Source organism: Lemur catta, chromosome 2, assembly GCF_020740605.2.
Source record: "Lemur catta isolate mLemCat1 chromosome 2, mLemCat1.pri, whole genome shotgun sequence".
Classification (NCBI taxonomy): domain Eukaryota; kingdom Metazoa; phylum Chordata; class Mammalia; order Primates; family Lemuridae; genus Lemur; species Lemur catta.
In genome coordinates this window covers 42346366-42360025 of record NC_059129.1, presented here as the reverse complement: position 1 = coordinate 42360025, position 13660 = coordinate 42346366, and the positions used below count along the sequence as shown (strand labels likewise).

The window sequence follows — 13660 nt, the reverse complement described above, 5'->3', positions numbered from 1 at the left end:
AGCCTCTCGATCCCGCGGGCTCCAGCATTAGTTGTCAATATCTCTCGCAGTGGCTCCGCGCCCCCGGGCCGCCCACTCCGCCGGGGGCAAGACTCCGAGGACCGCATTCAGTAAGCACTCGGCTTTGAAGGAGAGATGATGCCAATCGTCCGGCTCCTGCCACCGTGCTAGGCGCTTTGGCCGCCCAGGCACTTATTGACCCGACCGGGAGTCCGTAGTTGCAGCGGCTACCAGAACCGCAGGGAACTGTGGAATTTATAGTTCTAAATTAGGTCTGGGTGGAAGGGAGCCGCGAGCCGGACAGATTTTTGGAGGAAAAAAAAAAAAATGGGGACTTTCAAGACTAGGAGCCTGAGTCTCAGAAGGATAAGAAAGGAGTCTATATAAGAGTCCTGCAATTAGCATTGTTTTGGTTTTCCTTTCAGGTGCTGACCTCGACCGGGTCCATTCCTTTCTGACCAAACTGTTCACCCACGGTGGAAGGGACCAGGCAACCAAATGGAGACGCCACCAGTCAGTCCAGTGGGAGAAAAGGACACCCCTCAGCCGCAACAACAAAGGGAAAAGAACTCCCGGGAGAACTTTGATTCGACTACTCAGATTAGGCAGCAGCCCCGAAACCCTCCTACTGAAACCCTTGATCTGGGAATGAGTCTAGATCCAGCCAGCCACATTCTAGAGAATACTCAAGACACTGAAAAACTTGTCGCTGAACTTGAAGGAGACTCTGATAAGTCTCGTGGATCAACCAGTGAGATGCCAGAAGCCCTTCAAGCTTCTGATCTCTGGTACTGTCCCGATGGGAGCTTTGTCAAGAAGATCATAATCCGTGGCCGTGGTTTGGACAAACCCAAGCTAGGCTCCCGCTGCCGGGTACTAGCTTTTGGGTTTTCTTTGGGGTCGGGGCCGCCAGAGGGCTGGACAGAGCTAACAATGGGTGTAGGGCCATGGAGGGAGGAAATTTGGGGGGAACTCATAGAGAAATGCTTGGAGTCCATGTGTCAAGGTGAGGAAGCAGAGCTTCAGTTCCCTGGACACTCTGGACCTCCTGTCAGGCTCACACTGGCCTCCTTCACTGAGGGCCGGGACTCCTGGGAGTTGGAGACCAGCGAGAAGGAGGCCCTGGCCACCGAAGAACGTGCAAGGGGCACAGAACTATTTCGAGCTGGGAACCCTGAAGGGGCTGCCCAGTGCTATGGACGAGCTCTTCGCCTGCTGCTGACTTTACCCCCACCTGGCCCTCCAGAACGAACTGTTCTTCATGCCAATCTGGCTGCCTGTCAGTTGCTGCTAGGGCAGCCCCAGTTGGCAGCCCAGAGCTGTGACCGGGTGTTGGAGCGGGAGCCTGGCCATTTAAAGGCCTTATACCGAAGAGGGGTTGCCCAGGCTGCCCTAGGGAACCTGGAAAAAGCAACTGCTGATTTCAAGAAGGTGCTGGCTATAGACCCCAGAAACCGGGCAGCCCAAGAGGAGCTGGGGAAGGTGGCCATTCAGGGGAAAAAACAGGATGCAGGGCTGGCTCAGGGTCTGCGCAAGATGTTTGGCTGATTAAAAATCACACCCTAAAAGAGACAGGAACCTGTGAATCGTGGTCTGTGCTGTGGGATTGTGGGTGGGGAGGCAGGGGTAAAGTTTCAGCCCATATCCCATTCCCAGCTTTTGCCTTCCTAGGAGAGGTAGCAGTGGTCTCAGTGCGCCTCTTTTGAGGGGCCTATCCATCTCCGAAGACACCCAGAAGCTATCTTCTACATTGAGGACTGGCTGGGGGAGAATGCCGACCTTTTAAATCGTGGGAACTACATCTCCCAGGCTCTTTATTGCCGGGGCCCGCTGGCGCATGCGCCAACTTTACAGCCCGGCGCTGTCCCCAACAGCCGCTTCTCGCCGCGGCGCGCCCGCCGGCCCCGCCCACACGGCCGCCTCTCCCATTGCTTCGTGTGCTCGGCACCCAGGTCTCCTACTGGTCGGTAGGGCTTCCGGGACGCCCCGTTTTATGAAAGAGTCAGCCGATTAGTTGATGACGGGGAGAGGCGGGCCTTGGGGGCCGTCTCAGGGTTGGGGGGGGGGAAGATGGCGGAGCTGATGCTCCTCAGCGAGATTGCGGACCCGACGCGTTTCTTCGCCGACAACCTGCTGAGCCCGGAGGACTGGGGTCTGCGGAGGCCCCGGGGAGGGGAGAGGGCTATGGCAAACCGCGTCCCCGAGGCTTGCGGGAAGGCAGCGGAGGCCCAAAGAGGAAAGCTGGGCGAATAAGCAATCCACCATCCGGAGGGCAGAGCAGGGGGCTCGTCGTGCACTCGGGGCATGCGGGCGGCGGGGAAGACCTCCGCTCCCCGCGGGAACGTCAAGTTGTTCCGGGGTCGGGAAAGGAGGGGCTGACGCTCTTCGGTTGTATCACCTTCCAAGTGGGCGGGCGGTGGGTCTGGCCGACCCGAGCCAATGAGGGCTGGGGCGGGGGCTTGTGTGCGTCTGTAGGCTGGGCCACCGAGCGACCCCTTGACACTCAGCACTTCTCGCAGACAGCACCTTGTATGCCGGCCTGGAGGAAGTGGCTGGGGAGCAGACGCAGCTCTTCCGTTGCCAGGAGCAGGATGTCCCGGTATTGTGCCCCCAGCCTTTCTCCAACCCTTTGTGGGTGGGAGTGGTCCCAGCATCTGGATTCATCCCCAGGCCAAAGCTCATCTGGAGTCACCCCAACTTTCTCACATTCCTGTCCTCTCATATCCTTTCTTATTCAGTTTGACAGCAGCTCCCTGGATATGGGGATGGATGCCACCCCCCCTGAGCCCCCATGGGACCTCCTGCCTATCTTCCCAGGTAAGATATCCTCTGTTGTTCCCTCATCCTTCCAGGGATCCTCATTTTCCCAACCCCCAGAAACTATGTAATTTTCTGTATCTTCACACCTCTACTTAAGTGCCTGTGTACTCCTGTCTCCTTTAATGCCCCTTGCCCTGGTGAAGGAATCCCCACCCCCATGTCCTTGGACACTTTTCGGACTCTTCTCAGGCTCTGTTTCCTGATTATTTTCTAACCCTCTTTCCTCCAGATCTTCAGGTGAAGTCTGAGCCATCTTCCCCTTGTTCTTCTTCCTCCATCACCTCTGAGTCATCACGGCTCTCCACAGAGCCTTCCAGCCAGGTGAGAGGGCCATCTCCCTCCTTCTACTCCCCAGGGCAGGGACTCTGCTTCATTCCCTTCACCCACGGATGCTGAGGACAGGATTTGTGTGCTATGAGTCATTGGGTTGGGGGGCACTTCTTCCTTGCCTTTGCCATTTCCTTAACATCCTCATTTTCTACATCGCCACTCTGTTTATCTAGAAATGAAGATGGAGTCTTGTTAATATACAGAAATCTGTGGCAGCAGTGGTGGGGCCGGGAAGAAGAGAGTTGTTAACTACTGTGAATTTTGGAACTGTTCTTGCCTAAGTTGTCCATGCTAAGGCCATGTTGAAATCACTGAGACTTCATCAGCCCTCCCAGAAATAAAGTAGAAAGAAAGAACAAGGGGCCAGAGACAGCTTAGGGGGATGCTGAGTACCATTCAGACCAGAATGTCAAATAATTGATGGTTTATAAGCACTAAAGCTTTTGTTCTTGCTCTTACTCTCAACACCTCACCTGGTTTCTTCCCTTCTTTCTGCCCTCCTGCTCTACCCCAACTCTTACTCAGGCCCTTGGGGTAGGGGAGGTGCTACATGTGAAGACAGAGTCCTTGGCACCCTCACTCTGCCTCCTAGGAGATGATCCAGATCCTACATCCTCATTTGAAACCATCCAGGTCAATGTGGGCCACACCTCTGATGATCCCTCAGGTAATAACAGCCTGCCCCATCTCCAGGCTTTACCAAAGGAGAATGTATACAGCTGTGTATATGTGTGCAGAGGGAGGGAGGGGATGCAGGCAGCAGAACAGGGAGGAAAAGGTTGTGAGGGGAAGTGGCAGATGACCAGGAGAGAAGGCAGAAGGGAGAGGGAGAATTTTAGTAAACTGCAGCAAGGGCAATGTTGACAAGATGGAGATGGTTTTTTCTTTATCTTGTTCCTAGTACTCTGTTGTGTCATTCAACTTACCATTACTTTGCATTTTTAAAAAACCTGTGGACAGGCCAGGTGCAGTGGCTCACACCTGTAATCCTAGCACTCTGGGAGGCCGAGGTGGGAGGATCACTTGAGGTCAGGAGTTCAAGACCAGCCTGAGCAAGAGTCAGACCCCATCTCTACAAAAATAGAAAAATTAGTCAGGTGTGGTGGCATGCACCTGTAATCCCAGCTACTTGGGAAGCTGAGGCAGGAGGATCACTTAAGCCCCGGAGTTGAGGTTGCAGTGGACTATGATCACACTGTTGCAGTCCAGCCCAGGTGACAGAGTGAGACTATGTCTCAAAAAAAAAAAAAAAATTCAAACTTGTGGATAGTTTAGGGCATATTTATCTGTGTTATTTTTTCCCCTAATGCTTTATTATAAAAATTTTCAAACACGCAGAAAAGTTGGAGTACCACATACTCAACTCCTAGATCCTACAATTAACAGTATTTATACTACATTTAAAGTGTTCCCCGTTTGTTTATTCTTATGTGTTTATTTAATAAATATTTGAGTACCTACTCCATGCTGGATACTAGACAGGTGCTGAGAATGCAAAGATGAACAAGACTTGACCACCCCGCTGACTGGAGAGCCCTGCAGTGTAGTAGGGGGAGAAAGACAAGTACCAGTCGATATAGATACGGTCATTCTAGGGTAGAGACTGTTAGAGGGTATCATGAAAGCGCGTAAGAGGGGGCATCTCAACCAGATTGGGGCTGGATCTGGGACATGCTCCCGGAGGAAGGATTTCCTGAGCTAAGTTTCGAAGGACATACAGAAATTAGCCAGAAGAATTTGAGTGTTGGCTTGTGAATGTGTGAGGAACCTGCGTCTCTTCAGAGTGGACGTGAGGAGGGTGTGGGGATTGGTGAGGAGCTGCAGAGGTCACAGGGCCAGGTGGGGGCCCTGCTAATGGGCTCTTAGCTTTTAACCCATGGGCAGTTGAGAGCCCTGAGAGCCCTTGAAGAATTCAGCAGGGCAGCGATATGATTAGGAAGATGACTAGTGGCAGAGTAGAGAACAGGTTGCAGAGAGGCAGGATTAAAGACAGCAGGACCAAGGAAGAGGCTAATGCAGTTAATCATGTACGATATTCTCGTGCCAGGAAGAAGGCAGAACTGAGGAAGAATGAAGTAGAATGGATGAGTTACAGAGCCCTCGTGGGCATTGGAGAGACTTAGGAGTCAAGAGGACGCCTGGATTTCTGGCTAGGGTAGCTGCTGGGGGGTAATGGTATTGCTGACTGGATAAAGACTGCAAAAGCAGGAGCTTTCTGGTCAGAGAAGATGATGAATTCAATGTTGGACATGTTGATTATTGATTTCAAAGTGCTTCTGGGTCTCCTGGCACTACCTCTCACTGGCTGAACTCCAGCCAGAAGCTGGGGGGTAAGGGAGCCCAACGATGCAATCCATTCAGGTTCTGCCTGGGCCTGGGAGCTGGGCAGGGAAGGATGGAGAGTGGATCTGGAGGGACAGACAGATCACATCCAGCAGAGTATTCAATGTTACAAAGAGGACACACAAAATAAGAATTAAGGCTTTTAGTAGCAAAAAGATTGTTGGCCTCTTTGCACAATGGACATGAAGCATATTGCTTGCTTGTGGAGAGTTTTGTGAGGGTTATAACACATCATGGCTAAATCACTCTTGTTGTGATCACCTCTGAGTAGGGGATCTGGGTGGCCGGGTGACAGGGAAGGGAAGGAGATTCCCCTTTCACTGGATTCTCCTTTGTTCCTTTGGAGTTTATACCATATGACTATATTCTATATTCAAAAATATAAATTGAAGTTTTAAAATAGCAATCTTAGTGATCAAATAATTAAGCACCAAAGTACATGGTGTGGACCAGAGGTAGTGAAGGACTGTTGACCTTGACCTTTGGGCTGAGTCTGGGCTCAGGAGGGTTTTATTTCACCCACATGGGGCCTAGCATTTGTTTTGTTTTCTTTTTTAAAAAAATAAGTTCCCAGGTGATAGCATTTGTTTTCATGGAGCATTCGACAAGTCACAAAGATAGATTTAACAGAGGCCACAAAGGCTTGGAGGTGACTGAGGCTTCACAATGTGGTTCCTGGGAGAAGAACTTGTGTGAGGGCACAGTCAGCAAGCCTCGTTCAAGGCCAGCTGAACTGGGGTGGATGCTGGGCCTGAGAATGGAGGTGACCAGCATGCAGCTTGGGAGTCAGGGCCGGGTGTGGGTGAGCAGTGGGTGGAGATGGGGACTTGGCGGCCGTCAGCATGGAGACGGAAATCCAGCAAGACAGGAACTGTGGCCACGTGAGTGCTGGAGACCCCGCTGCTCCGGCCTTCTCTATGCGAATCGACAAGGTCTGTGCGGAAGAAAGAGGAAGAGCGGAAGGGCAGGGACAGCCTTGAGGAAAGCTGAGCAGGGATGAGAAAAATCAGAGGAGCCACCGAAGGAGAAAGGCAAGTCCTGGGCAAAGAGGAGGAGCAGAGCCAGCGGACCAGCGGCTCCACGGCGTCCCCTTCTGGATTGCCTGCCTAGTCTACGGCCAGAAAGCTTTATTCCCAGCTACAAAGAGGACTGACCCATTCGCCATCTTAACCCTCGTCCCCTTCAATGTCTTTCTGGTATCCAGCCTTATGTCTCATCCTGCCACCCCACAGATGTCCAGACCAAGCGAGAACCTGTCTCTCCATCTTCCTCCATCACCTCCGAGGCTTCCCTCCTCTCAGCAGACTCCTCCAGCCAGGTGAGCGTCCACCTCCTTTCCTCCCTCCAGGTGCTCCAGTGAGTTCTTCCTGTGTCTTCTTCAGCTCCCTCTCCTCGACACTCGTCCTGACTAACATCTCTCCGGGATGCCCCACGTAGGCTTTTATAGGAGAGGAAGTACTGGAAGTGAAGACAGAGTCCCCTTCCCCTCCAGGGTGCCTCCTGTGGGGTGTGCCAGCCCCCTCGCTTGGAGCTGTCCAGGTCAGCATGGGCCGGTGCCCTGAAGGCTCCTCAGGTAATGGGGCTTCCTGACACGTGGGGTTTCCGGTGACAGGCCTGTAGTCCTGATATCCCTTCGTCCTTACCTTCCTTCCTCTCACCTTCCTAAGGCAAAGCCCCACTCACCCGGAAGCCACCACTGCAGCCCAAACCTGTGGTGCTCACCACCGTCCCGATGCCGCCCAGAGCGGTGCCTCCCAGCACCACCGTCCTTCTGCAGCCCCTCATCCAGCCACCCCCAGGTACTGAAGAAGGAGAAAAGGGCTGCATTGACCTTGTCAGGGAGCTCACAGGGAGGCTGCAACCCTTGGGCGCTCGGGCGTGGGTGTGGGCACAGGGACCCCACCCAACGCACAGCACTCTGACCTCCTTCCGCTCACTTGCCCCAGTGTCCCCAGTTGTCCTCATCCAGGGTGCTATTCGAGTCCAGGCTGAAGGGCCAACCCCCCCTGTTACACGGCCTGAGAGGAAGAGCATTGTTCCAGCTCCCATGCCTGGGAACTCCTGCCCGCCTGAGGTGGATGTGAGTGCTGGGGAGGGGAGCGGCAGGGCCAGTGAGGGAAGGGGAGAGGGGTGTCTGTCACGGAGAGAACTGTCGGAGGAGGAAGACGTGGAGACCCGGGAGCAAAAAGTGAGGAAGCGGATCCATACGATGATCCTGGGGGTCAGAGTAGACTCCTGTTTCTATGTCAGCGTCAACTCCATGTAGTTGAGGGTTCTTAGGTTTGCTGTCACTATAGATGGAGAAATGGGAGTGGTCTCAGTTAATCCAATGCAGGGCAGTCATACTGTGTTATGGTTGTGGCAGTAGTTGAGGGAGGGAGGCTACTTCCCGGGTAAACTGGTTTTTAAGTATAGCAAGGTTAAATTTGGGGGCCTAAAAAGGAGGATTGAAAGAAGGAAGACCCAGGAGACCCACCAAAGAAAGAGGTTCCACCAGGATAGAGGCAGTTCCTCCTACAGTCTAATTTTTCCCACATCTGAGGAGCAATAGCAGGGAATAGTTGAGACAAGGGCCCCTTCCCTGGAATGTTTTAGTAGAGAGGAAAAATCCTCCGGCAGTGTAGGTAGAAGTCAGGAAAGCAAGGGAATGGCCCATGTGAGCTTCGGTGATCGACCCCTTGCATTTGGGGGCGTGGTCTCTCTCCAATTCATCTGTTGACCTTCTGGGTGCCCAGGCAAAGCTGCTGAAGCGGCAGCAGCGAATGATCAAGAACCGGGAGTCGGCCTGCCAGTCCCGGAGGAAGAAGAAAGAGTATCTGCAGGGGCTGGAGGCTCGGCTGCAGGCGGTCCTGGCCGACAACCAGCAGCTCCGCCGGGAGAATGCTGCCCTCCGGCGGCGGCTGGAGGCGTTGCTGGCCGAGGTGAGCCCCGCGTGTCCCCGGGAGACCAGCAGGAGCACGGGCTCCTTAGCGTGACTCCGCCTCTCCCGTCTCTTCCTCTGCACCTTAGAACAGCAAGCTCAAGTTAGAGTCTGGGAACAGGAAGGTGGTCTGCATTACGGTCTTCCTTCTATTCATTACCTTCAACTTTGGACCTGTCAGGTGAGGCCCCCTTGCTTCCAGAGAGCCTGCGGGCGGGGCACCCTCACAGCCGCCCGACGGCCGCTGTGGCCCAGTCCGTTTCCTGCAGCTCGCGCGCCGGGCGTGTCTAGCCCGCCCCTTCCTGCTCCCTCGTTTCTCTAATAGGTGGTAGGTCATGGGGTGCCCGATGGTGACACTGTTGATAAAAGTAGCGACTACTCGGCTCTGGGTTAATAAGCGCTCTCCTTTCCCTGTGTAGGGACCGCGCTCACTCCCGTCTCACACGTGAAGAGACTCAGTCTTTTGTTTTTTTTTTTTGAGACAGAGTGTCACTTTGTTGCCCGGGCTAGAGTGAGTGCCGTGGCGTCAGCCTAGCTCACAGCAACCTCAAACTCCTGGGCTCAAGCGATTCTCCTGCCTCAGCCTCCCGAGTAGCTGGGACTACAGGCATGCGCCACCATGCCCGGCTAATTTTTTCTATATATATTTTAGTTGTGCAGACAATTTATTTCTATTTTTTTAGTACAGACAGGGTCTCGCTCAGGCTGGTCTCGAACTCCTGACCTTGAGCCATCCACCCGCCTCGGCCTCCCAGAGGGCTAGGATTACAGGAGACTCAGTCTTGTATAACCGGCTGGGACTTAGGCAGTCCGTCTGCAGAGTCCTTACTCTTTTTTTGTTTGTTTGTTTATTTGTTTTGTTTTTTTGAGGAGAAGGAAAGAAGAGTTTATTAATTTGCTGGCAGATGAGGCAGGTGGAAACTTCTGTCTGAAATGTCATTGTCCTAATAATAAGCAGAAATATAGAGCTTTTAAAGGGTGGGTCCTCAGCTTCAGGCTATATTCTGATCTGTCCTGTCTCCCCTGTGGCCTCTGTCCACTTGGGAGGCCCACCCAGACCTCCCCCCATGGAGAGTTCCAGACGTCTGCTGAGCCATCGCCTGTAGCACAAAGAACAAAAGACATCGCCCCTCCTGACCACTGGCCTGGCGCAGCCATGTAGGTTTTAGTTCTCAAAAAGAGTGAATGAGGTTTTAAAGAGACAAAACATTTCTGGCATTTTTTCTCAGGTCACCCCGGCTATAACATAGTCCCCCTGTCCATTTTACCGTTCCATATCTGTGGGAGGAGGGGTGACATAGTTATCAAGCTACTTCCTGTTAAACTGGGGCAATGTTTCAGATGGAAGGTTCATACTTATATATGCCATTGCAACACTTTGGCTGTATATTTACAGCAGCAAATTACCAGGTGAAAAAAGTCACAAGCAACAACTACAACCGTGAGGACTGACAAGGTGAACTGGACCATCGCCTTGCACACAATGTCCGGGATCCAGGGCAGGGTTAGAAAAGAAACATGGGACCTCTGAGTGCAGAGCTCTTAGTTGCCCCCTGTAGGTGATCCGAGAGACTGGCCTCTGTAAATTCAGCAATCACATACAGCGCCAGATGAGGTTTTGGATGACAGACCCAGCAGCAAGACAGATTGACAGAAGAGGTGATAGCCTGGGGAAATCCACACTAAGGAGTTGTCTCTCCATCCTACAAACAGAACAAATAACCAAAGAAAGATTAGCAAAAATATCAACACTTTCATCTTTCCCTTTTCCTTAACAGATATTTTAGATTGCCTAAAGGCTGGCCCCTCCACGGGGGGCTCGGGTCTTCTCCCATGGGACACCTCTTTACTTTGGTCTGATGGACCCAAGGTTTCACTTCTGGCAATTACAATGAGATAGATGTGAGCTGTTAGAGGCACTTCATAGGGTTCCTCCCACTTCTCTGCTTCCACCCGGGGCAGGGACCTGAATGAAAGAGGCAAACCCATGCCTAGTGTCGGCACCCGCCCCGCTCATTTGACATACCGTTCCATTCTGCTTTCTTTATTCGTGGTTATATCGCTATACTTACCTCAGGGTGCTAGGAAGGGTCTCTCATAAACTGTTTTTTTAGGGGCTTAACTTAAGCCTGCTTCTAGGGCTGCCCTTATCCGGAGGGGGAGAGGCGGCAATACCCTGTCCCGCTTGCCTGCGCCATTGCAGGATGCACACAGTGTCCACTCCAGATGCGGGGCTCTGCTTGCACGCCGGGTTAGCTCGCTCCAGAGGAGCGCCCACGATCGCAGAGCCTTGCTCTCAACCAGACACTTGATAAAGCTGATTCCTCGTCACGCTCTGTCCTTGCTCACCCACAGCATCAGTGAGCCTCCCCCAGCTCCCGTCTCTCGGATGAGTGTGGGAGAGCCTCGGCCCCAGAGACACTTGCTGGAGTTCTCAGAGCAACAGCCACTTGGAGGAGCTGAACCCCTCCAGGGATCCTCCCACAGCCCTGAGGAGCCCCAGCCTAGCCCCTCGGACCAGCCCAGTTTCAGGTGAGGAGGGAGAGGGCCCCGTCTCCTTTAGGGATGGGATCGAGTCTTCTCCCTAGAAGCTACTTTTGGTGAGCGGGAACCAGAACTGTTCTCTTGTGATTACGGCCTCCTTCATGGATGCAAGAATGCCGGGCAGTCTCCAAGCATCGCCTCCGCCCTGTCTTACTCCAGGAACCTGACAGCCTTCCCTGGGGGAGCCAAGGAGCTTCTGCTGAGAGATCTAGACCAGCTCTTCCTCTCCTCTGATTGCCGGCACTTCAACCGCACTGAGTCCCTGAGGTGTGAGGGGTTCACAGCTGGGGGATCCTCCCCTGCCCTCCCAAGGCCCTCTGCAGACAGCCTGGCTGACCTGTGTCCCAAAGCGCCAGCTCCCCCCGCCCTCTCTTCTCTCTCCCTCGGGGGGCAAGGAAAGTGGAAGCTTGGCCTGGCACAGAGGTGTTGAGCTTCCTCTACTTCCCCAGGCTTGCTGACGAGCTGAGTGGCTGGGTCCAGCGCCACCAGAGAGGCCGGCGGAAGATCCCTCAGAGGGCCCAGGAGAGACAGGTAGGAGCCGGGGCCAGGCGGGGCTGGTTCAAGGAAAGCCACTTGAAGACAAGGGCTGAGTGCCCTGGGGATTTTGAGTGGGCATCTCATTGTGGAGGTTTGCGGGATTGTTTGGGGGAAGTGGGGAGATGGGTGTGAGGTGGCATCAGCTTCTCGGGGTCGTCTGTCTCTTTCCCTTTTCCCTTCACCCTCTTCAAATCCTTAGATACTTCTCCTTCCAGAAATCTCAGCTATGGAAGAAGTCACCTCCAGTTAAGGCAGTCCCCACCCAACCCCCTGGGCCCCCAGAAAGGTGAGTTTGGGGGGTTGTTTATTTATTAAGTGAGATTCCACTCTCAAGAGCTATACCTCCAGCGGCTGTCCCATGCTTGTCGTCATTGTCACCAATGGGATTATGCCTCTCTCATCCATTGGGGGTCTGGTGTCTTTTTCTTTCTTCTTACCCCCTTCTCCAGTAGGGACTGGACACTGGGCTTAGTTCCCCCCAAATCCTGTTTCCCCACCTGCCTAGGGATTCTGTTGGCCAACTGCAGCTATATCGCCACCCAGACCGTTCGCAGCCAGAGTTCTTGGATGCAATTGACCGACGGGAAGACACATTTTATGTTGTCTCCTTCCGGAGGGTGAGTCCCTCTTCCCCCCTGCCCTGTCTCTGGCACTCTGGACTCCCCAGCAGTCTGTGTTCACTGGAAGGGTGTGGAGTGGGGCTGGGGAGCCTGTTGGTGTCTTTTCCTCAGCCCTCCCAGTCTGGCTCTCTGTTCCCCAGGACCACTTGCTGCTCCCCGCCATCAGCCACAACAAGACCTCCCGGCCCAAGATGTCCCTGGTGATGCCCGCCATGGCCCCCAATGGTAATTCTTTCCCTGCTGGGTGTCGGGGAGGTCCTGAAATTAAGGGAGGGGGAAGTTCCAATAGGGAGGTCCAGCGTGGGGAGCCAAGTGGAGAGGGGGAGAGGAGTGGGGCGTCTGGAGAGATGCTAGACTCATAGGGGAGAAGGAGCAGGAGGAGGGTGGAGAGAAGAAGAAAATGCAGGAGGCTTTGATGGGGGAAGACGAGGCTGTGGGTCCTCCTTTGGTGAAGGTGCTTGGGTGGGTGGCTGGGCAGAGGCGGCTGGGCTGGGAACCTGCCAGACTCTCACTTCCTTTTTTTCTCTTGATGTCCTCTCCTATGTGACCCCACATTCATACATGTCATTTTCCTTTCCTATCCCTTTTTTGCTCCCTGCACCGAATTCCCTCCCTGCCGTCCTGTTTAACTCCCACGGTGGCTCTGCCTCTCACGGGCGCCCTTTCCTCCCCTCCCTGCTCACCTCTTCTTTTCTGGCCCCTCCCCCGTGTCCTCTCCTTAACTCTCTTCTCACAGAGACCCTGTCAGGCCGAGGGGCCCCAGGAGACTATGAGGAGATGATGCAGATCGAGTGTGAGGTCATGGACACCAGGGTGATTCACATCAAGACCTCCACGGTGCCCCCCTCGCTCCGCAAACAGCCAGCCCCAGCCCCGGGCAATGCCACAGGTGGCCCCTTGCCAGCCTCTGCAGCCAGCCAGGCCCACCAGGCCTCCCAGCAGCCCCTCTACCTCAGTCATCCCTGACCTCCGCCAGGCACACCGACTTAGAACTAGGGGTGAGGACAGGGTGACCAAGTGGGACTGTTTTCAATTTCCCGAATCCCCGGGCTTGGGGAAATTGGTGAAGGAAAGACAGAGTGGGGGTTAAGCGCTTATTTGAGGTGGGGGATTCCCCTTTCTTCTCACATATAGGGTTCCTCTCATTGCTGTGAACCCCCAGTCCCTGCTTCTTCTTTGAGGGTATTGAGTGAGGTTCAGTTTTGGGGTGGGTGGGCTCCTGTGTCCTCTTCATTCTTTGGATTCTCTGTTTGGAGGGTGGAGGTGAGAATTAATCCCCAGGTGGGACAAGGGAAGTTTTCACATTTTAGTGCTAGTTACGGGAGTAAAGGAGGGTGGCGGAGGGAGACCAGGCCTGTGTGTGTGCATATCTCCTTTTTTATTATTGAATAAACAACTCGGAGGGAGTTGCAGGAATGGTGGCTGCCTGTCGGGCTCATGGTGGGGAGTTTGGGGGAAGGTGGCTTCTATCGGGCCAGCATCAAAGACTGGAGCCTGAAGACATGGCCGGCTCTGGGGTGAGGCGGGTGTGGGATTGCAGACCTCA

At 53.9% G+C, this 13660-nt stretch overlaps 2 protein-coding genes across 2 annotated transcripts; both read left to right on the top strand.

The window, feature by feature from the left end:
- Window positions 1-1572, top strand: FKBPL (FKBP prolyl isomerase like). The gene is made up of 2 exons (XM_045541752.1): window positions 1-110; window positions 426-1572. The coding sequence occupies exon 2, from the start codon at window positions 499-501 to the stop codon at window positions 1546-1548; it is 1050 nt and encodes a 349-aa protein (XP_045397708.1). The 5' UTR covers window positions 1-110; window positions 426-498; the 3' UTR covers window positions 1549-1572.
- Window positions 1573-2035: 463 nt separating this feature from the next.
- On the top strand, window positions 2036-13530 carry ATF6B (activating transcription factor 6 beta). The gene is made up of 18 exons (XM_045541751.1): window positions 2036-2152; window positions 2520-2599; window positions 2739-2817; window positions 3050-3141; window positions 3676-3817; window positions 6726-6811; window positions 6931-7066; window positions 7161-7292; window positions 7440-7573; window positions 8229-8414; window positions 8503-8594; window positions 10769-10945; window positions 11117-11224; window positions 11407-11488; window positions 11710-11780; window positions 12000-12111; window positions 12255-12339; window positions 12851-13530. The coding sequence occupies exons 1-18, from the start codon at window positions 2071-2073 to the stop codon at window positions 13078-13080; spliced, it is 2106 nt and encodes a 701-aa protein (XP_045397707.1). The 5' UTR covers window positions 2036-2070; the 3' UTR covers window positions 13081-13530.
- The last annotated feature ends 130 nt before the right edge of the window (window positions 13531-13660 follow it).